Below are 21,529 nucleotides of genomic sequence, written 5' to 3' on the forward strand. Positions count from 1 at the left end.
CAAATTTATGGCGATATCTCGAAAAGGCGTCCACCTATAGACCTAAGGCCCACGTTCTTTTAAAATACTCATTAACACCTTTCATCTGATACCCATATCGTACGCACAAATTCTAGAGTCACCCCTGGTCCACCTTTATGGCGATATCTCTAAAAGGCGTTCACGCATAGAACTATGGCCCACTCCCTTTTAAAATAATCTTTAATACCTTCCATTTGATACCCATGTCATAGAAACACATTCCAGGGTTACCCTAGCTTCATTTTCCTTCATGGTGATTTTCCCTTATTTTGTCTCCATAGCTCTCGACTGAGTATGTAATGTTCGGTTACACCCGAACTTAGCGTTCCTTACTTGCTTATGGTCATCTTTATATCGCATATGTAATTAAGGGCCGAACGAGACTTGACTACTAAAACGAGGTGCGTTGTAATTCATTCATCCAAGATAATACACTTAAGTTTTTGTGGCTTATAGAAGCACCGTGTTTATAAAAGGCTGCTTTTTTCAGCAAACATTTCAAATCGCAATGTAAGGTGAGAGGTGAGTTTTGCAAACTATTAACATGTTGTTGTACTGTACGAAAAATTAAAGGAGAGCAAGTAGAAGAACCCGATACAGGGCGGCTATTAGTAAGAGGAAAAATTGAAAGCAGATGTTGCCCTGCTTTGGTTTCAGAAATTGTGTGTATGTATGTTATTTGTAGTACACCCTGTTCACAGTAAATACAAAAACTTTTCGAACATATTATTATTGGGAAATTTAGTAAGTTATCCTTATCCGAACAAGCAGCACATAAGAGCAATTGCAAAGGGTAGTTTTGTATAACAGTTTCGCTAAGGTTAGGAAATTTTAGGTCAATAGTCGAAATACGAAAGCTTCGTTATGAAATCAGCGACAGATGACGCAACAAAGCAAACAACTTATTAGCAGAAAGCGCAACTGTAAGTAAGCACAACAGGATTTTAGAGACACATATACTTCTACAAATACATACATATATACACACACACTCCCGATAGGTGTGATAACAGCATCCTTATTGAAATTGTGCTGAGAGGAGCGCGTAGGATGTTAACGACACACGGCAGGATGCTGTCTTATCAGATTGTTCGGAAAGCTCGTCGCATATGCACGCATTCGACGGAAGTGAAACAAGTTGAAAATAGCTAAACAAAAACTAAAGTGAATATAGAAAAAAGTATAAAATTTATATAAATTTTAATAAATTCTTGTGGCTGTGTTTTTAATTCTATTCTAACAAATTTTTTTAAACAAAATTTTTTAGAAATGTCTTGATGTGAGTGCTGCGGTTTTGCTTTAGCAAACAAAAAATCCATCAATTTACAATACCTGCATATATACAAAGCTACATGTGTGTATGTATGTACACAAATCCAACGTATACATACACATAAGATTAAGTGCGCTTTTTTTTATTATTAAAAGGAAACCATATCTACACACAAAGTCCCAGTCCCCAGTCCTAGTCAAAAAACAGTCAAATAAAATACTTCACTGAAATGTGAACAAGAAACGTTGTGGCTTTACAAATCGACACGTATTGTGCATGTGTTGACATTTTGTGCGGAAAAGCATGCAACAGATCCTTGAAAGCATATGAAAAAAATAATATTTGTATACATACATACATACTAGGGCGGAGATTTACCTGCAAAAATATATATTAAAATGTCAATGGATATGAGTATTGTTGTGTAAGTGTATGTGTTTTGACTTTCAATAATGTTAATACGAGTACATTTGTTGTTGTTTGTCTTCTGCTAAAAGGTAAGACTATCATTACGACAGGATATTATTGATACACAGCCTAAAGTAGGATAAAAACTACGTACATTTCTATCTTCATTTCAAGTGAAAAGAAATTTCCTTCTTATATGTGAGCAAGTAAAACAAAAATATGCCTTTTCATTGTTTGTAAGCGTGAGCTTTTGTCATTAGGATCTCTGGAATTTTTTCTTTACGAAAATTCAGCACCATACCGTTTTGTGTGCATAAATGTATGTGTGCGCTTAGCACACATAAGCACTTCCTTACTATTGGCGTTCAATCTAGGCCTACCGCACGGCAATGAGCATTGTGTGAGTTGACTTTTTACTTTTGTTTCACCAGCGATTTTCCTACTTGGCATAACAAAGGGTTGATTACAGTTATTGAAGTGCTTTTTAGAATTTTGGCAAGACCTAAATTCTTGTAAAAATACTGCATTACAGCGAAGTCATTCAATTCAGCGAAATAGCAAGTAATGATTAATGACATCGTATGATGGTATGATATAGAATCAAAATCAAAAAGGACTCATACTATGAATCTCATAAAACAGACGTAAAGGCCAAGTGCTCGTGATGTTTGTTGTGTAAATATACGCGTGCACTAGATTGAGTTGAAAAAAAGTTGTAATGGGGAACGATTAATATGACCACATTAAACCTTCTAGGCCATCCCGCCACCCACTCCCTAGCTCCATGAGGAACTTAGGGTCGCCAGAGTCTCGCCTGATAAATATATGTATGATACGTTCATATTTGTAACAGGATTCCCCTCTCTTATGTGAGGTTGGCAAATGGGTTGCGGAAGCTTTGAAGCTATACAACTTTTGTATTGCACTTATGAACCCCTTGAATCCCATCTGTAAACGTATTTTCTGGCAGTATGAGGGAATTCAGGATGTAAATAAATTCCTTTACGATTTCGGTTCTGGATTTAGCGCCGGTTCCGGTTTGCTCCGATTTCGGTAGCGGTTTCAGTTTTGTATCTTGTTTCCGGTTTTAGTTCTCGTTTAAGTTCGATTTATTTTCAGGGAGCAAATCTGCTTCAGTGAGGTTTCGTTTCGATTAATTTTCTAAATCGATTTCAGTATGAGTGAAATTGTGGTTCCCTTTTTAATTCGGTTTAGTTTCAAAGATCAGAGCCCCGGCTTTGGGTTTGATGCCCGTCCCTATTTGGTTGTTGCTGTCGTTGTTGTTGTATTATTGATAAGGACACTTCCCAAGGTTTTCGGTAGTATTATCGGTGTTGATGGTGCTTTTCCGGACATAGATCCGGTACGTTCCGGTAACAAACACCATCAAGACCCACCCATCTCGGGATTTAATGACCAAATTCAACCTTCTAGGCTATAACGCCCCCACCTACTAGTTCCATGAGGAAGTTGGGGTCGCCAGAGCCTCGCCTGCTAATTGTTTTCAACAGGATTCCCCTAGCGTAGGTGAGGTTGGAAATTGGGTTGTGGAAGCTTTGAAGCTATAAAGCTCTATATTGTGCTTATCAACCCCTTGAATCCCTCACTTCATTTTCTTGGAATACGGCAGAGTCTTACACAGTTATTACGGATTTCTTAGACCATGGTACACACAATTCCATTTTCCGCTTGTAAATTCGCGGTAAATATACTATTCGATCCAGCGGTCGGATGACTTATTGGCCCATTCGTCCTTCTGAGGGTTAACTAAACGTTGTTGACCAGAGGGTTGTCGGCTGTTGGTGGCCAATATTTTGCCACTGGATCACGTCCACTCGCCAATGGGCGTCCCTATGACACTCAGTGGAGTTGTGCTTTGTGAAACGACCTTGCATAATCCGTTGGCCTCCGGTATTCCCTCTAACTATCGGCATGGTTTTTTTCAAGAGGTTCTCTGGGCCTTCTTTACTGTCATCTTGAACACTTTTAGGGATTTTTTGTAAGTTTGCTAAGGCACGGTAAATTTCGCTTGCCGGCCACAAAATCTGTTCGAGAGTGTGACTAGATTTTCCCTCTTAATATGATAGGCCTTCCAAGGAATGCATATCAAAGTCATTGACAGTTTATTTATGATGTTTACCTTTGGTCCCAGCTGGTATTGTCTATCTGAGTAATGTTTGGTTTTGAAATTTTGACAGAAGACATTGTAAATGACATTTTGCTCTATGCATTCTGACCATTCACAGCCGCAATGATGTCATGTTGAGGCTTGCCAAAATAAAAATACTTTAATACACCGAGAGCGCTACTCACCATGAGCCACAAACTAATCAGATCCCCGGGCAACACTTAGAGATGGAACATTGTCATTAAACAGGCAGGTATACGTTCTACATACTATATACTCTGTCTAGGTTACAAACAGAGTTTATCTATCATAAGATTTATCTAAACAGAGTGCAGTTTATGTGTAGATTTTCCCACGTTATTTCCTGGACGGCTTGTTACTCAGTCATTTCATCATTATTAAGGTTCAATAGTGTCAATGGAACTAACATCAATTGACATTAATACGCTTTTGAAAGAGAATTACTGTCAACTACATTAGTTCCAAATCCAAAAGAGAATTAACAACAGAAGCATGCTGATATCAACGTCATTGATATTAATTCTCTTTGCAAACGCGAATTAATGTCAAAACTTCTTATGGACACCACCACCGATCTTTGGAATACAAGTCATACAAATTTTAATTCAAAATATTTGTTAATCAAATAAATTCCAAAAATTAAAAATAAAGCGACCCAGACGAAAATTTGGAATAAAAAATCGCGCGAGTTTTAATTCCAAATTCTCTAATCATATTTTTCATATTTCCGCCAACGGCAAGTTTTTTTTTTTTTAATTTTTGAAATTTAGTCGAAAAATATTTTAATATAAATATTTTCCGTAATTAGTTAGCCCGAAATGCTCATATTACTTTATAAAATTGTTTTTGGTATTGATATTTCTCTCATATTAATATCGTATCGGAATTCGGAATTAAAAGTTGGGATATCGTTAAATAGTCCCAAAGCGTACTTAAGTCAATTGTTCTCTTTTGGATTTGGAATTAGTGTCATTGACATTTATACTCCTTCGAAAGCGTATTAATGTCAATTGACGTTAGTTCCATTGACGCGCTATTACACGTCACCTTATTAGATGTTGAGTTAAGTCAAACACAAGAGCTTCAGTTTTGTCAGACCTTACATAAATTTATTACAACCACAGTAACCATTGCACAAGAAGTAATATGCATTTCCCCCTAAATTTGTTTTCTCTAAAGTACACATTTACCCACATTGTAAAGTTTTATGTTTGTATTCCTTTTGATTCGCTGGGAATTTCAGTCTAACAGAGCTTTTGTTTTTGATATCCATTACCATTTTATTATTTGTATCCTTTGTTTCCTCTTGCTCTGATATTATTTTTGTTCTACTTACACATGTTCTTACATAAATACTTTTGTACAATATATATACTTACAACCTGTATATCTGTCACTTGTACATAATAACAACGCGCTGAAGTCCTTTTAGTGTACGCACAGCAGCAGTTTATACCTCTACAGGTGCACATAAACTTCCTTGCCATCCATTGATTACATACAGACTTAAAAAAAAATAAATAAATGTAAGGCGCGATAACCTCCGAAGAGATCTAAGGCCGAGCTTCTCTTCCAATTTGCGTCGTGCTCCTCTTGATTTTCCCTACAAATTGGCTGGACGGCATCTGCAAGGCAGATGAGTTTTCACTGAGAGCTTTTCATGGCAGAAATACACCCGGAGCGCTTGCCAAACACTGCCGAGGGGCGACTCCGCTTAGAAAAATTTTTTTCTAATTGAAAAATCTTATTTCTAAAATTGTGATGTTGCTTTGCCCGGGGTTTGAACCCAGGGCATACGGTGTGGTAGGCGGAGCACACTACCATCACACCACGGGGGTCGCATACAGACTCAGCTTTGCTTTATAACGTACATACATCAATATTTGTATAAAAATGTATTTATGTGGGTTTGTATTACTTGATTGTCATTGTAGACGTATACATACATTCAAATCCACATGTTGCTTCTAGGTTAAATGTCAAAAAGATAATAATTTCTTGTCTTTCACTGAACAAAACAAAACCATCAGCGACAACAGGTGTACATTGTTTTGCTCTTTTAAGGGCGCACTCTAATTACACCCTTAGCTGTGATTATATAACCACCCTATGAGCATACCCAGATATTTTTGTTAATAGCGCACAACTTAGGGCTCATTATACATATATATTTACATACATTCTTTCATATTGTACAGTGTACTGAATGAAGGAAAAACTCTAAAACCTTCCCCTATTATGCAGCCTCGAAGGTATGTTATATGAAAATTTAAGAGGTTGCACCTTCATTTCTTTTATAAATTGGCTCTTGATAACAAAGGTAACTAATAAGTGACCGATGTTTTATCGACGAGTTATCGTTTAGTTATGGGTATTTAATCGACTTATTTTCGAAGACTTAGCGATATGTTATCAAAAAGTTATCTAAAATTTCTTCACAATTCGTTATCGATTTGTTGTAAAATTTTTGTCGATATGATATCGAAAAATTACTGATATGTTATCAAAAACTTATTGACGTATTATTGACCGGTTTGTTATAAAACAGATAGCGATTGCACATCTGTAACCCTACAATTATAAGCCGATAAGAAATTAAAAAGGAGTCAATGACTTTTGATAACTGATACCTCGACGATAATATTTCGATATTGATAATAAAACATTAACTCGTCGGTATCGGCTGTTACCGACAAGAATCAGACGAAGCTCTGGTCAAAAACCCGAAATAATTTTTTCTGGGAAATTTACTTCGGTTGTGGCATAAACTCAACCCCTGGGCGAGCTAAACTAAAAACATTAGTTTTCCAAACGTATACCTGTATGTTTACACATCGAACTTCACGACTAAGGTCAATCGACCATAAGGTCAATTTACTTTTTGACCTTACCGAATTTGACTAAAGGGCCATGTGGAAAATTTTCGTTTAATCTTAGAACCACTTCCTAGATAGTAAATTGTTGTGGAACTTCCATGTGTCTATGTATCTAGGAATCAGGGATGCACCTTAACGTTAAGCTAATCGTTTATCAAAAAATGTTCACCGTTTCCATTGAAACTCTTCGAAATATTATCGATTAAGAAATTATCAAGATAAATTGTATTTCATTTTTAACCGAAACGAAAAGCTTTCGTTAACGTTAAAAATGTTAACAAAAACGTGATACTTTATGTTTGAATTGTGCTGGCAATGCTATAGCCATGGTGAAGCCGTAAGGTGGTAACAGCGAGCGGACATACACACTAACTCCATGTAATTTGTTTGTGTAATTCGTTGGTTGCAATATCAAAAATACTCTGAGAAATGTTCGTACTGTCAAAACTCATGAGAAAAGTTGCAATCAGCTTGGCTAATGCTTTCACCTTTAATGGCTCCGCCATCAAAAAACTTTGCCAGCATAGTTTGAACTTAATAATCAACATAAACGATTTGATTTCGTTTTGATATGGCAGAAAACGAAACAAAATAATTTCGTTAATTTGACGTTCTTAATGTTAATAAACGAAACAAAATAACTTGTTTCGTTTATTAACGTTAATTATCGTAACGAAATGATATCGGTTCGTTGGTTAAGCATGCCAGCTAGGAATCATCCTAGACAGTAAGCTGTCATGGAAGCTCAACGTGGAGGAGAGGGTGAAGAAGGCTTCAACGGCACTTTATGCAGGTAAAAGAATGCTGGGGTGTACTTGGGGCTTATCGCCCTCTCTTTTTCATTGGGCTTTTACAGCGATTGTAAGCCCTATCCTATACTATGGAGTTCTTGTTTGGTGGAAAGCCACACAAAGAGCAACATACCTCAAAAAATTAGAGAGGGTATGCAGACTATCAATGCTCAGAATTACGGGAGCCCTGAAAAGAACCCCGACAGCTGCATTGTATTCCATTCTGCCCATCCCACCTGTAGACCTGGTAGCAAAGAACATAGCGTTAACAACTGCAACTAGGCTCCGTGCCTCGGGGCAGCTTGAGCGCCGACCATGCGGCCATAGTAGTATAGCGTCATCAATCACAAGACGAACATACTATCTCATTCCCTATCTGCGCTTCGAGGGTGCTCTTAAGGCCACAATAGAGGTGGACGGTTGGCGCAAGGGTCCTCAAATGGCGGACGAGGCGATACATGTGTACGCAGATGGTTCCATATTAGTGGAAGGAGTAGGGTCTGCGGTATACTCGGCTGATCCAGAAATAAACAGATCCTACAGGCTGCCGAATTACTATCGCGTTTCAAAGCGGAAATAGTAGCCGTAACCAAAGCAGTAGAAACTCTGGAAGAAAATAGCCCAAGCTGCAATCGTGTTAACTTTTATATTGACAGTCAAGCAGCAATTAAGGTAATAATCTCGCATAGCACAGCATCTAAATGCGTGTTAGAGTGTAAGCAGTCCCTGGAGAGAATCGGGGCAGGGAGAAGCATACATCTATATCGGGTCCCAGGGCATATGGGAATAGATGGGAATGAAAAAGCGGATGACCTAGCTAAAAAGGGCGCATCGCTTAAAGCTTGCTCCGTAGACGTCACAATTAGACTGGGCGAAATTATGGGCAGGTCTTACAACCTTAGACTAACAAAGTTGCTTCTATCATTAAAAAGAGAGGACTGTAGACTTATGACGGGTATTCTGACTGGACACTGCCTTCTGGCGTCACAAGCCTTTAAATTAGGCTTGGTCAGTGATAGCAGATGTAGGAAGTGCGGGCTGGAGGAGGAAGCGATCGAGCACGTTCTGTGCTCATGCCCTGCGCTTTCCAGGCTAAAACTCCAGCTATTAGGAGTGACATAGCTGTCAGATCTAGAAGTAGCAAGTGGCTTAAATCCTAGGAAGCTTCTAGTATTTGCAAGAGGACGAAGTTATTTCATAACATAGGTCCTGGTTTTTGATAGGCTTTTTCAATTTGGTCGTTAAAACAAACTTCTGGTAACACTACGGACTTATTCAGTCTATGTGAGGTCCTCATGGCCCGGCCAGTTCAACCTAACCTAAGAGAGAGCGAAGAAATCCGCTGCGGAACTGTATGCATGCAAGAGGATGATAGGATGCAAGTTAGGCTTATCACCCAAACTCTCTCATTGAGTACTTATGGCAATTGTCAAACCCATACTTTACTAAGGGATCCATGTTTGATGCGCAGCTACACAAAAAAGTACAAACCAAAAGACTTGAGGGGGTATGCAGATTTTCGATGATTGACATAACGGGAATCCTAAAAACTACCCCAAAAGCAGAATTGCATGCCATTCTAAACATCCCGCCTAATTGCCAAACACATCGCATTAGCAAGTTAACAAGGCTTAAGGCCTCGGGGCAGATCGAGTACAGGCTTTATGGCCAAATCAGTATAAAATAAATAAATAAATGTAAGGCGCGATAACCTCCGAAGAGAGTTAAGGTCGAATTTCTCACCAATTTGCGTCGTGCTCTCTTGATTTTCCCTACATATTGGACGGACGGGACCTACATGTTTTATGCCGACTCCGAACGGCATCTGCAAGGCAGATGAGTTTTCCCTGAGAGTTTTTCATGGCAGAAATACACCCGGAGTGCTTGCCAAACACTGCCGAGGGGCGACCCCGCTTAGAAAAATTTTCTTCTAATTGAAAAACCTTATTTCTAAAATTTTGATGTTGCTTTGCCCGGGATGTGAACCCAGGGCATACGGGTGTGGTAGGCGGAGCACGCTATCATCACACCACGGTGGCCGCCAAATCAGTATAATGCCATCTATTATCGGGCAAACGGAATATATGGTCCCGTGCCGGAGTTTCGAAAGAAATCTTGAAACCACAATGAACCGGAGAGTTGGTGCCAGGGCGCAGAAATAGCAGAGCATACTATACACGTTTATACCTATGGTTCCAAATTAATGGAAGGGGTCCGGTGTACTGTTTATTGTAAGGATCCAGGAATTGGTATATACTAAACGCTCCCAGATTACTGCAGCATCTTTCAGGCGGAAAATATAGCTGTGAGGAAAGCAGCGGAAATTCTGGAGGAAGTGTGCCTAAGTTGAAGTCGCGTCAATATATATTTTGATAGTCAGGCGGCGATTAAAACAATAATCTCACACAGTCCTTTATTAAGAAATGTTCGGCAATGCAAAGAAGCTTTGAAAAAACTTTGCTCAAGCCGGACCATTCAACTTTACTGGGATAACGGTCATAAAGGGATGGGCGGTAACGAAAAGGCCAATCAGTTGGCAAAGAAGAGTGCAACACTCGCTGAATCGACGGTTGACGTCCCAATCCGCTTAAGTGTAACCAAAAGGAGACAGGATTTGCTTATGATCTATCAAGCAGGACAGGCATGTACAAAATCGCGGGGTTGCAAAATTCCTAAGATCATGTGGATAACCTACGGTATTAGACTCACAAAGTGGCTCATAACTCTGTAGAAAGAGGATTAGAAGCTCACGATGGGCATACTAATCGCGCCACATACTTACTAGTTAGGCATCGTCAGTAACAACAGGTGTAAGAAGTGCAAGCTGCAAGAAAAAACGTTCTGTGCTCATGTTATGCACTTGCCAGGTCGAGGAGGCCCCATCTATAAGGGCGACAGACTTGCCGTATTCTACAAAATAAGTCTCAATACCTGATTGGGGTTCCTCCGTTTGATCGTCAAACAAAGTCTGGTAATACTATGGACACATTCAATGGGGGGTCTTTATTGACCGGCCAGTTTTACCTAACCCATCCTAGGATCACTTCGGGATAAAGGCCTTAAGCATATTTTCACTGTCTAGAATCTAGCACACAAAAAATTGTTCCGCAGGAGGAAGTAGATGTTTAAATGAAACAAAGTAATTGACCTTATATCCACTTGAGAAGATATGAGTTGATTTTATGACCATTACAAAAAATTCATAATGTCAATATCGCTGACATTGTAAAAATGTTAAATGGAATGACATATGGACATCGCTTCAGTTGACCTTGTGGCTATTTGAATTGGTAATAAGGTCAATAGACATTATAGCCATTCACCTTATGTCACCTCTCCGGTTTTAAAATTGTTGAGTCAATAATAAAAATATGTTTATATATTAAGAAAAATTACCGCCACTCTAAATTACTGTCCATTGCGTTTGTATCAACTTTTCCTAAAGTTTATCTTAATTGTTCAGATGAGCCTTTAATGATAATATCACCACTTCATAGTTCGTGCTTACTTAGCTTAGTGCTCTTTGCTTGCACTTTAAGGGAATTTTTTTGTTTTGGGGCCATCAAAAATTTTAAATTTAGCCAAACACGTAGCCGAGAGCTGTTTTTCTTGTTGTTATTCTCACTACTACTTTTCGCTATAATTCAAAACATAAGTTTTTGCATAGGCTTATAAAAAATAGTATACACGCACGTCTACATACACACATACATACATACATACATACCATCACCATTACAAATGTTTCGAGCTACAAGCCGTTAGCCGCAAATATTTTTTAAAAATAATCTCGCGACACTTGACAAGGATTAAGTTAAGCGCCATCTCAGTTCAGTTGACTGCTGACAAGAGCGAATGAGTGCAATGTCATTTTGAAACGCCTAAAAGTCGCTGACTTGGTGACTTAGCAGCCAATTTTTGGAAGGCTGAATTCAAGCAATGTTTATGTTGAAAGGGGCGGAGAAACGAGTTTTCACTTTTGCTTTTGGTGAAATCGCTTGGAAAAAATACTAACTAAAATTTATTTGCGTAGATATTTATTTTTAGATTTTCGAGTATTTGTAGTCGGCTCATTCAAGCTGCTGCAGTCACAAGGATCCTTACCGTAGTGTCAGCACAAAGCTGTCAAATCATTTCTGCGTGGGGAAATTTGAGCTTACAAGGACTCATTCAAGTGCCTGTCAACAGATGAATGAAAAATACGATTTTAGTTGCAACTGTACAGTTTAAGAATATTTAGAGAATGCATGTTGTTGTTTTTGATCTCACAGTAAATAGGCTATTAAAAAAAATTCACCATAATTTAAAAATATAAGTCAAAAACAACAACAAGACGAGAGTCACCCCTTTGGTTCTACCGAAAACTTTTCCATCAGTGCACCAAAAAATTAAATTTCTATTTCTATTACCTCCAAAGAATGACTTAAGAAAAGTTTATTCTGTTGGGGAGTCCTTCTACCCTACCAATAACGAAAGCCGGAAGGTTCCGCAAAGCTGTCAAAGCAATTGTGCTGACAAAGCCACTTTGCAAAGCCACCAGGCTGATGAAAATAGAACACTTGAGTATTCCTTACATGAAGGGTAGAGTTTAGCCCTTCACTGTAGTTAAATGCCTAAAAGTAATTGCTTTTCTGATAACATCAGCAAACATTTCAATTCCAAAGTAGGCGATTGCATGACACCGAAAAGACAACGAATCACATCCAAGCGAGTACGACATACTCTAAGTAAACATTGAGAAATCTCTTAACGCTATAGTAATCAAAAAAACAATGACTTCGATGTGGAGGATTTACCCAAGCCAAGCCAAGCTTACTCTTACTGGTCCACTTCTTCTCCCTGTTCGCTTCATTTTCCCCTTTCCAGAGTCCGTATCTTTTTCCTTAATTTCTCTCACTATCTCTCGCTTAAACATCCTTTTTCTTCACAGTTTCCTTCCTTTTAATTTTACCATTACCTTTACCTTTACATTTCCCTGTAGCCTTGCCTCAAAACTAAGTAAATGCATGGGTGGCTGCCGTGGTGTGATGGTAGCGTGCTCCGCCTACCACATCGAAAATCCTGGGTTCACGCCCCGGGCAAAGTAACATCAAAAGTTTAGAAACAAGTTTTTCAATTAGAAGAAAATTTGTCTAAGCGGTGTCGCCCCTCGGCAGTGTTTGGCAAGCACTCCGAGTGTATTTCTGCCATGAAAAGCATGAGAGAGAGAGATTTTAGGCCCAGCTTCTTTTCCAACTTGCGTCATGTCCCTTTAAATTTTCCCCACAAATTGGCGTGACGGGACCTACAGGCAGAAAGATGGGTTTTCACGTAGAAACTTTTCATAGCAGAAATACATTCGGAGTGTTTGCCAAATCATGACCCGGTTAGAACAACTCTTTTTTCAATACAAAACTTTTTTTGAAATGTGTGATGCTTGTTTTCTCGTGTATTGAAACCAGTAAGCGAAGCACGCTACCATCACACCATGGCCGCCGCCTTTACCTTTATTTTTATACTTCGCCTAGAAGCATAATATCTATCTCACCCTGTCCCTTTCCCCGCATGGTTTTGTTCCTTTTCTTCTCTATCTTTCTTTGCCTTATTATCTTACTCCCTCTTCCTGCTTTGTATCTTTCTTCTTCTTTCTTACTCACATTTATTGGATATGTGTAATGGCGACCCTTTAATGAAAATACCCTATGGGCGCATTAAAAAATATTCTCACTAGTAGAATTAGCACAATAAGGTAACACCAAATCCTAGCTAGTTGTTCTGTCTGAAACCTTAGACGTAAAAAGACTTTCAGCATCTCCAGATGGGTATTACAGCAAAGATTCCAAACTGCATTCTACTACGCCAAGTCATCATAAGCTGCCTTTAAGATCAGAGGGCTCGCAGCCCAAAAATGGATAATTTTTATTCGCAGATGACATGGCCGCAGTAATTTCAGCCGATACACAAAGCAAACGCGCTCAACAAACCATGACTTACAGGAGAACTTAATATTCCTAAGCAAAAATCATACACTCCTCTGGAAATATAAACTCAAAGAAGGTAGCCGACTATTTGGCGGTAAATGCTTTTAAGATCAAGGATTATTGTAATCTTCTACCTTCCGGCTAGCCAACAGCAGCTCTGAGTTTAGCTCAAGATAACTTTTGTTCGAACACCTTCAAAGCCACCTCATCTGATGTGACAACATCCATGCCTCTGCTCCATATATCAGGATGAGTAAGATAAGAAATGTGTATAGCATGATTTTCGTTTACCGAGAGAGGACTTCACAATTCAATTGCCTACTTTGAGGCAAAAAAGCGACCGGAGCATGCACTGAAGAAAATCGTTAGCCTAGAAAGCAGTGAGCAAGTTAAGCCTACACTAAGCTTAAAACTACTCAGTTGAATAGACTTTTAAGCAAAAGTATACTAACTACTATTTGTATCCCAAATACCCTCGGTCATAACTTGTCCAAGTTTAGGCAGCTGCCGTGTGCCATTCGAGATGAAGGTGAACAAATCAATCCGAACTAAGCATTAATTAACTTTTATCTCCAGCTTAAGTGCACGTGCCAATGACACACCTACGCGCTACCCAAAACACATTTAACACCAAAATGTCATTTGCGCAAAACCTTTTCCAAAAGTTTGAGCTCATTTTAGTGGGAATGTGATCCAAAAAGAGTGAAGCAAATGTTCAATGCAATACTTTAGTAGCTAACTGTATTTGCATAATTTTAGAGCAAAATATTCACAACGCAATTATTTCAAGAGCTGTTACACGAGGACAGAGTAAATGTCCAGTAACTGTTACGCTGATGTTGACACGCACTACACGCTCAGTGCGTAACTTAAATGTCAATCACATTTCAAGTGTGAAGGAACAACGACGAACTTGCTGTTTGCTGATTCCCACTCCTAAATAGGCAGGTTTTATGTTGATTTTTCACCTCCACTTTTTTTTCTTTGTGTAAGGCGATTTTAAAAATAAACAGAGAGGGAGAGCAACTTGTTAATAGAATTTTTATAAATAGAAAAACTTTGAAGGATATTATACGGAATTATGTTTCGCTGTTAGGATTAGTAAATCTACATATATACGTAAAAAGTTTAGCAAAAAATGAAGTGGTATATGTTTTTGATGTGTAAATATCCTTGCTAACGGTATGGGGGAATATAGAATGTAGATGTGGGCGAAGTAAGTGGAATTGGTATGCTGTAAGGGGGAATAAAAGCGGAAAGGAAAGGAAAGGAAAGGAAAAGAAGGGAAAGGAAAGGAAAGGAAAGGAAAGGAAAGGAAAGGAAAGGAAAAGAAAAGAAAGGAAAGGAAAAGAAAGGAAAGGAAAGGAAAGGAAAGAAAAGGAAAGGAAAGAAAAGAAAAGAAAAGGAATGGAAATTAAATGAAACGAAACGAAACAAAACTAAACGAAAAGAAAGGCACAGCAAAGAGAGGAACAGAAGGAAAAGGAAAGATTATTAGTCAAAACCATAGCCCGGACCGAACCCAGACAGTGTATTGATAGTTTCTCATGGAAATTTGTTATCGACGTGTTATAGGTTGGTTATCAATGTGTTATTGACGAAGTATAGATATCGATTTTTAATCTAATGGCATTTTATTTTCGGAAAATAATGCCACCCTGTTCATTCTTCTCCTCGCTTTTGTGATTTTGTTTGTTCCTCGCATAAAATATTTTTCACTGAAAAGAAAAAAGTCCTATTACCTGCAAGTAGAGTAATTTTGCATAGCGCTGAACTAGTTCGAGTTAGAATTTTTCACTGAAAAGAAAAAAAGTCCTATTACCTGCAAGTAGAGTCATTTTGCATAGCGCTGAACTAGTTCGAGTTAGAATTTTGGAGTGCAACATGAGGATAGCATTTTTTCTAGAAGAGCGAACACCATAAGTGTTATAAACATGCTATCGATGAGCTAACGACTTTTTCTCGACTAGTTATTGATAAAGTTTTTGTCTAAAAGTTATCGATTTAAAAACCTAAATTTATCGATTTCTAATCGAATAAATATCGATGTGTTATCAAAAAAGTATTAACTCGTTATCGATAAGTGGTCGATTATTTATCGATATGTTCAAAAATGTATCGATTTTTATCAATTGTAATCGATTTTCAACAAAAAAATAAGGAAGATTTATCGAAAAGTTTTCCATATGTTGTCAAAAATGTATCGATTTGCCATCGAAAAGTAGTCGATTAGTTATCGTAGTGTTACCAATTTGTTGTGGGCGTGTTGTCGATTTGTTATCAAAAATTTATCAATTTTTTATCGCATAGATATTGAAAAATTATCAATTTACTATCAAAAAATGATCGATTTATTATTGAAATCTTATCGGTTTTATATCAATAAGTTGTCAACCTTTTATAGCAGCGTTACCAATTTTTTATCGGGTGGTCCTTATAAATCAAACGTACTTTATTTCCAATACTATCCCTTCAAACGGTAACACGATTGTCAAAAATATCACTTATAAATTGCTTACGGGCATCAAAGTTAGGTTTTTTGGAGACCGAAAAAGTGTAAATTAATGTTTATTTTATGTAGTTGCACAGCACCTCAGTTCGGTTTCCAAAGCCCCCTAGACTTTTTTAAAAGCCCTTTTGTTAAGAAAGGGACCCCTATATTTGCTTTATAAATAAAACAAACACTCCAATTAGCTACGTAGCCCATTTCAAGGTGATTCGGGTAAATGATGGCAACTAGCAGCAGAAAGTGCCTAGAAACATTCAACATCGAAAGCTTGTTCTAATTAAAACAATTAGTAGCCCACACAAGTCGGAAAATGACAAGCATACCAGCACAGACAATAATGGTGGGAAGTGCAGGTTGAGGTTTCTGTGATATTAGGAAAATGAATTTATGAGAAGGGTTCAATTATTCCTCGCCACTCATCACCCAGCAAACATTAACATCGCTCAAGTATCTACATAGAGGGTACGAGGCCAGCATATTCCAGAGCCGACTACTAAAAGATATAAGATAGTCAAGAGATACTAGTCCGAGGTAGCTTGCTGCTCCTTCCTATATTGGAAAACCGACTGCAGGGAGCTCTGAATCTGTTAAGAGATTCCTACTATGCAGATTAGTCCCTCGCTCTAAAAGTACTCACAGGCAGAAAAGTTGGACGACGCTTTTTCCCGTCGATTTGAAGTTCTCCATCAGGTGCTGTTAGACTCAAAAGTTCCCGGTTAGTTATTTTAGGATCACATAAAAATATTTCACCAGAAAGGACCTTATTCACAGAGAACTTAGTATACATCTGCTAGTTAAGATGCATCCAAACCGATATCTCAACTACTTGCTTACTAACCAAGTGAGGACGAAATAATATTCTCCTACCGCTGCAGCAAGAATCACGACCCCTCATATACAGCAAAATTAAATAAAAGAGTCAGAGCAGCAGCCCGTGCCCTCCCACTTTTATTACCTTAATAAACCTTGAAATCTTCAAGTCAAATGAGTTCTTAAAGGTATATCCTTATACCTGACATTCAGTTAATTGGAACTACTCCCTAAATCGGCGACTTTCGCTACCCTATTTATTTAAGTGAACACGCAACGAAGCCACCCATGAAGTTTTGGTTCAAGCTCAAGCAGAGTGGTTGAAATGACTAGATCGTGAAGCACTACTGTTAACTTCCACTCCTATCTTCCATTTTTCATTCCTATTCCTGTCCTTCTCACATGCCCCCTGACTTCCACTGCCAGTTTTACTCCCATTTCTACTCCTACTTCTGCTCCTACTTCTACTCCTACTCCTACACATACTCCTACTCCTGCCCCTACTCCCACTTTTATTCCTACTCCTACTTCTTCTCCTACTCCTCCTTTCAACTCATACTCCTGCTCCTACTGCAACTCTTATTTCTACTCCAACTCCTATTTCTGCTCCCATACTCACTCTCTCTTTTGGCGCCTTTTAAACATGTACACACACAAATTAATATGTGTTTACTAGATGTCAGTACGCTATTCCCTCTGCTGCTTTCATTTTATAAAATTTTCTCGTATTTACAGATAAATATTTTAACAAGGACAATTTCACTGAGTACATCTAATTAATCACATTAGCAGGCTGTAAATGGCGGAAGGTACACAAAACAACAACAATCTATATTAAAAAAAGCGTAGTGTAGTCGATGTGATGCCATCACGTCGAGCGGGTGCTGGGGCAGTGCGTCGTAAGCACTCAATCGGTAATTTACGTCGTGCTCATCCAGCCTCGGGCGCAACATGGAACGTGCAGGTGGTGCGTGGCAAAATGTCATCAAAATGCCTCTGGCATGCATGTCGCGCACTGGTGCTTGGTTTGACGCTAATGCTGCTTGGAGCCGGTATGGCTACGATAGGTTAGTTTGATGGGCACACACGAATGAAATATTACAATTAAACTCGAACTTTCAATTTTTCTTATTCCAATTGCAAGGTTACTACGCCGACTATCTTTCCACAGGCTCTGAGCTGCGTGGTAATGCGACAGTGAGAGTCAAAAATGATCTGAAGGGTCTGCATCTTAATAATCTTTCCTATGTCGGTCCCATAGTGATGGGTTTTGGTGGTTTTATAGTAGTGGCTTCATGTGTCATGACCTTCGAAGCGCGCGACTCGGCAGCTAAAGTTGTACCGGCAAGATTTCGTGCAGGCACGACCGGCAGTAAGACAACGATGCGTAGTAATCAGAGTAGCGCTACATCACAGAGGCGTGCCATAGGTGAGTTGGGTTAGGTTTTCTGAGAATATTGTTTACTAAGCTTTTAATTTTTTTTTATTCCCAGGCATACAACTGCAGACGACACGCTGGGATCAACAATTTGGCGTATTTCGCACATCACCCGCTAAGCCGCCACCGCAAACCACACCTCAACCCTTCGATCGTGAAGCGCTTACAGCCGAGCTTATCAAATTTTCTAAATCACTCAGGTAAATGGGCTTTTAGCGCTTTGCTCATCCTTTTTGTAAGTTACTGCAATTTTCATCATGCATTGGCTTTGTAAATATATCGAACACCTATTGGTATTTACACTTGCAAGCAAACATATTTACATTTTTTTTATGTACAGGGTGGGGCAAAAGTAACGTTAAAATTTTTTTATGAAAATCTTGTGGCAAACGCCATAAGGACTTATTGTACATCTTAGAGAGATAGATTGTCGGATTTGTGTCGAATATTCAACTTAAAGGCGACAGGACTTTGGGTTTTGTTGACAAAAAGAGATCTGGAAAGGTTAAATCGAGTGATCTGGCCGACAAGTGCAATCACCAAATCAGCAAATTAAGCGAATCCCAGTCCCATTTCATCCAACGAAGGAAGGAGAAACTCGGAAGTCAAGGCTTAACGCGAGCGCAAGGTCAGTAAAACTTTACAGAACTGGTCCCAAGATGTGGGTTGATGCCAGAGCTGATGGCGTGAATGAACAAAGCGGTTATTCCATCGATCCTAGCATAGGTGGACTAGGGAAAGTTCAGCCGACAGATCTGTGGGACAATCACAGGGGCGATTAGGTCATGTCCTTCAGAGGCCCTAAATGTAATATGCATTGTTTCACCGATCGATCACTTTATCAAGGAAACGACATCTCAAGTTGCATTCAGTTTCGGAACCTGGGCCTCTGAAAATGGGTTAATTTGGGCAGAGCCGTATTCTGCTCTATATAACTGACTCCTATATAACAAAAAAAAAATCGCTTAAATGTGTCCTATGATACAAACTTTACCATACTTTTTGGTACAAGGGAGGATTGAATAGGTGGGGTATCCTCTCAGATGTTCAGTTTTTACGAACGGTTCAAAAATGGCCTGCCGAGTGAGGGCTTCGCAACATTTCCGGCTACTCAATCGGTGACTTTATTTAACCAGGAGGCATATAAAGTATTACTGGATGCAAATCTTGCCGTTAACGGGGTAGCTATCTTCTCAGATACCCAGACGGCTGTTCGAGCACTAGGGTCAATGACACTTATATCGGCTGAAGCTGACAAATCGACATAGCGGCTCTTGATTTGTCCGATTTTCGTGAAAAGCAGGACAACGAAAAGGTGAATGAGTTAGGGACTAGTCAAGGGCTGCATCTCACAGCAATGACTCGGCGAGCCCTTTTGAAATATGATGATATATTTCCAATTGAGTTGCAGTACTCGAAGGGCACTAAACAATTTGTGCTCATGGGCCAGGGACTAGAATGGTACGCAGTACCTCATATCCTAGCTGCAAACTCCGAGGGACGAAGGAGACAGTGGAGCGCCTAGTGTTCGGCTATCCAGCACACTGTCGAAGCAGGGTTCACATTTTTCGGAATTCCATTTTTCGAAAGCCTCCCAAAACTCGAGGATGTTTGGTGCCCGCGTGCTTCTCAACAGTATGGATATGGTGGAACGGGATTCTCAACGGTGATTTTGAACATTCATCAGTTAGCGATGTTCTCCCAGAAAAAAGACCAGACTACTACTCCATCAGTACAATATGCAGTGCGGATTAAATGGCTTATCGTGGGTGATACCAAAAAATTATACTTTGATTCAGCCGAAATTTATGATGGCTTAAGCGTAGGAACGCAGCTAGCAGCCCTCTCTGCCTAGGGACCGCTGGCTGATGCACAATTGCGTGACCCGTCGTCTGATCTATGTTTCGGCATCCTGGGCAACAGCCAGCCCTGGGAGTATCTCGTTTTATCTGAGTCTCTTTAAGGCAAGTCGCCAAACTTCGCAGTGTTTATTCAATTTGTGGTGGACGACTTGGATTTCTGCACCAACACAACCGATGAATAATTTCTTCTTGACGCCATTTCAAAAATTAAAGCGTTTTCTGATAGTGTGTTTAATTTTGTCCCACCCTACAAACACTTTATGTACATAGACCCAAAAAAATCGTAAACTCCCAAATTATCAGTTCAGCTCAGCTTAAATACATAACCAACAAAAAAATCGTTTTCGCTTCCATTTTCATTAGCGCATCCGCTCGCTTTTCTCCACAACTACGACGCCTTACCCACACTGGTTCTGTACCAAATCTCTCCACACATGCCCCCCATCCCATCGTTTACTCCACTAACCTATCACATTTGCTTTCGCCGAATCACAAACCATTTTTGTTATTGGAACAAAAACGTCACCACCACCGACACCATCATCGGCATCATCACCACCACCATCATCGTCACGGGAACATCACCACTACCAACAGTAGTGGACGCCAAGTAAAACCGCGTGGCGCACGCATCAGTAATAGTTTAGTACAACGTAATACGCGTGAGAATGGTGGTCCGTGTACTTTGCTTCAGCCTCCGCCAACAGCAAATAAGCTCTATTGGCATGCTGCCTCGTTTGATGATGGTGCTCGTACGGAGAAGTTACAACTTTCGCGTGCCACAATCGCCGATATGGCTAAACGTTCGGATACGGCTAAACGTCATGTGCTGGCACGACAGAAGCCGATCGAGCACGAAGAGGATAGAAGTAGCCCGTTGGGTAATCGCAGGTGAGTATTTCAAGTTTATGTTTTCCTCTAATCATTTCGGTATAGCCAGCCATGTTCTTCAACGCTATGAGAGAGGTTTATTAGATTTTAATACATCCACTGCTCCATGTGTTGGTTTTTGATCTGATAGACGCACCTTAGTCCATCAATTTATATACCATGAATTAATATGGCATAACCTCATTTGTTACGGTTAAGAGGCTTGGTATTTCAAAAGACTGAAATTGGCCAGATATCGAATCACTTCTGTTAGTTTACCGTTTTCGACGTCAAGGATGATCTTTCCCGAATTGGAAAATTGGAAAAATGTAGAATTCAACCAAAATATTGGCACTTTGATCCTGGGGCATTGATTATAATCGCATATATGCTCCCCTAACGCTTAGAGTAGTTATGAATACGGGCAGCTCTTTGCCAGATATAAGTCCGGTACGAACCGGTAGTAGCAACTTCTGGGACTATCATACGATAGGCATGCCTTACTACGGGAAAATTTTTAACCCGTTCCCCGCGAGGGCCATCTTGAGACATATTGTGGATT

At 39.4% G+C, this 21,529-nt stretch overlaps 1 protein-coding gene across 6 annotated transcripts in view; it reads left to right on the top strand.

The window, feature by feature from the left end:
* The first annotated feature begins 1,129 nt into the window (after positions 1 to 1,129).
* The window catches only part of LOC137253197 (uncharacterized), a 28,111-nt gene continuing 7,711 nt past the window's right edge, over positions 1,130 to 21,529 (top strand). For 2 of the 6 annotated variants that reach the window (XM_067789725.1, XM_067789729.1), the window contains exons 1-6: positions 1,130 to 1,300; positions 1,450 to 1,718; positions 17,533 to 17,864; positions 17,942 to 18,226; positions 18,291 to 18,435; positions 20,461 to 20,988. In XM_067789725.1, the coding sequence (XP_067645826.1) occupies positions 17,660 to 17,864; positions 17,942 to 18,226; positions 18,291 to 18,435; positions 20,461 to 20,988 (1,163 nt within the window). In that variant the 5' untranslated portion in view covers positions 1,130 to 1,300; positions 1,450 to 1,718; positions 17,533 to 17,659. Of the gene's footprint in view, positions 1,384 to 1,449; positions 1,792 to 17,532; positions 17,865 to 17,941; positions 18,227 to 18,290; positions 18,436 to 20,460; positions 20,989 to 21,529 lie in introns of all 6 variants that reach the window. The other 4 variants (XM_067789727.1, XM_067789728.1, XM_067789730.1 and 1 more) reach the window with 4 other exon arrangements.

This window comes from Eurosta solidaginis, chromosome 5 (assembly GCF_040869045.1).
Source record: "Eurosta solidaginis isolate ZX-2024a chromosome 5, ASM4086904v1, whole genome shotgun sequence".
NCBI classification, from domain to species: Eukaryota; Metazoa; Arthropoda; class Insecta; order Diptera; family Tephritidae; genus Eurosta; species Eurosta solidaginis.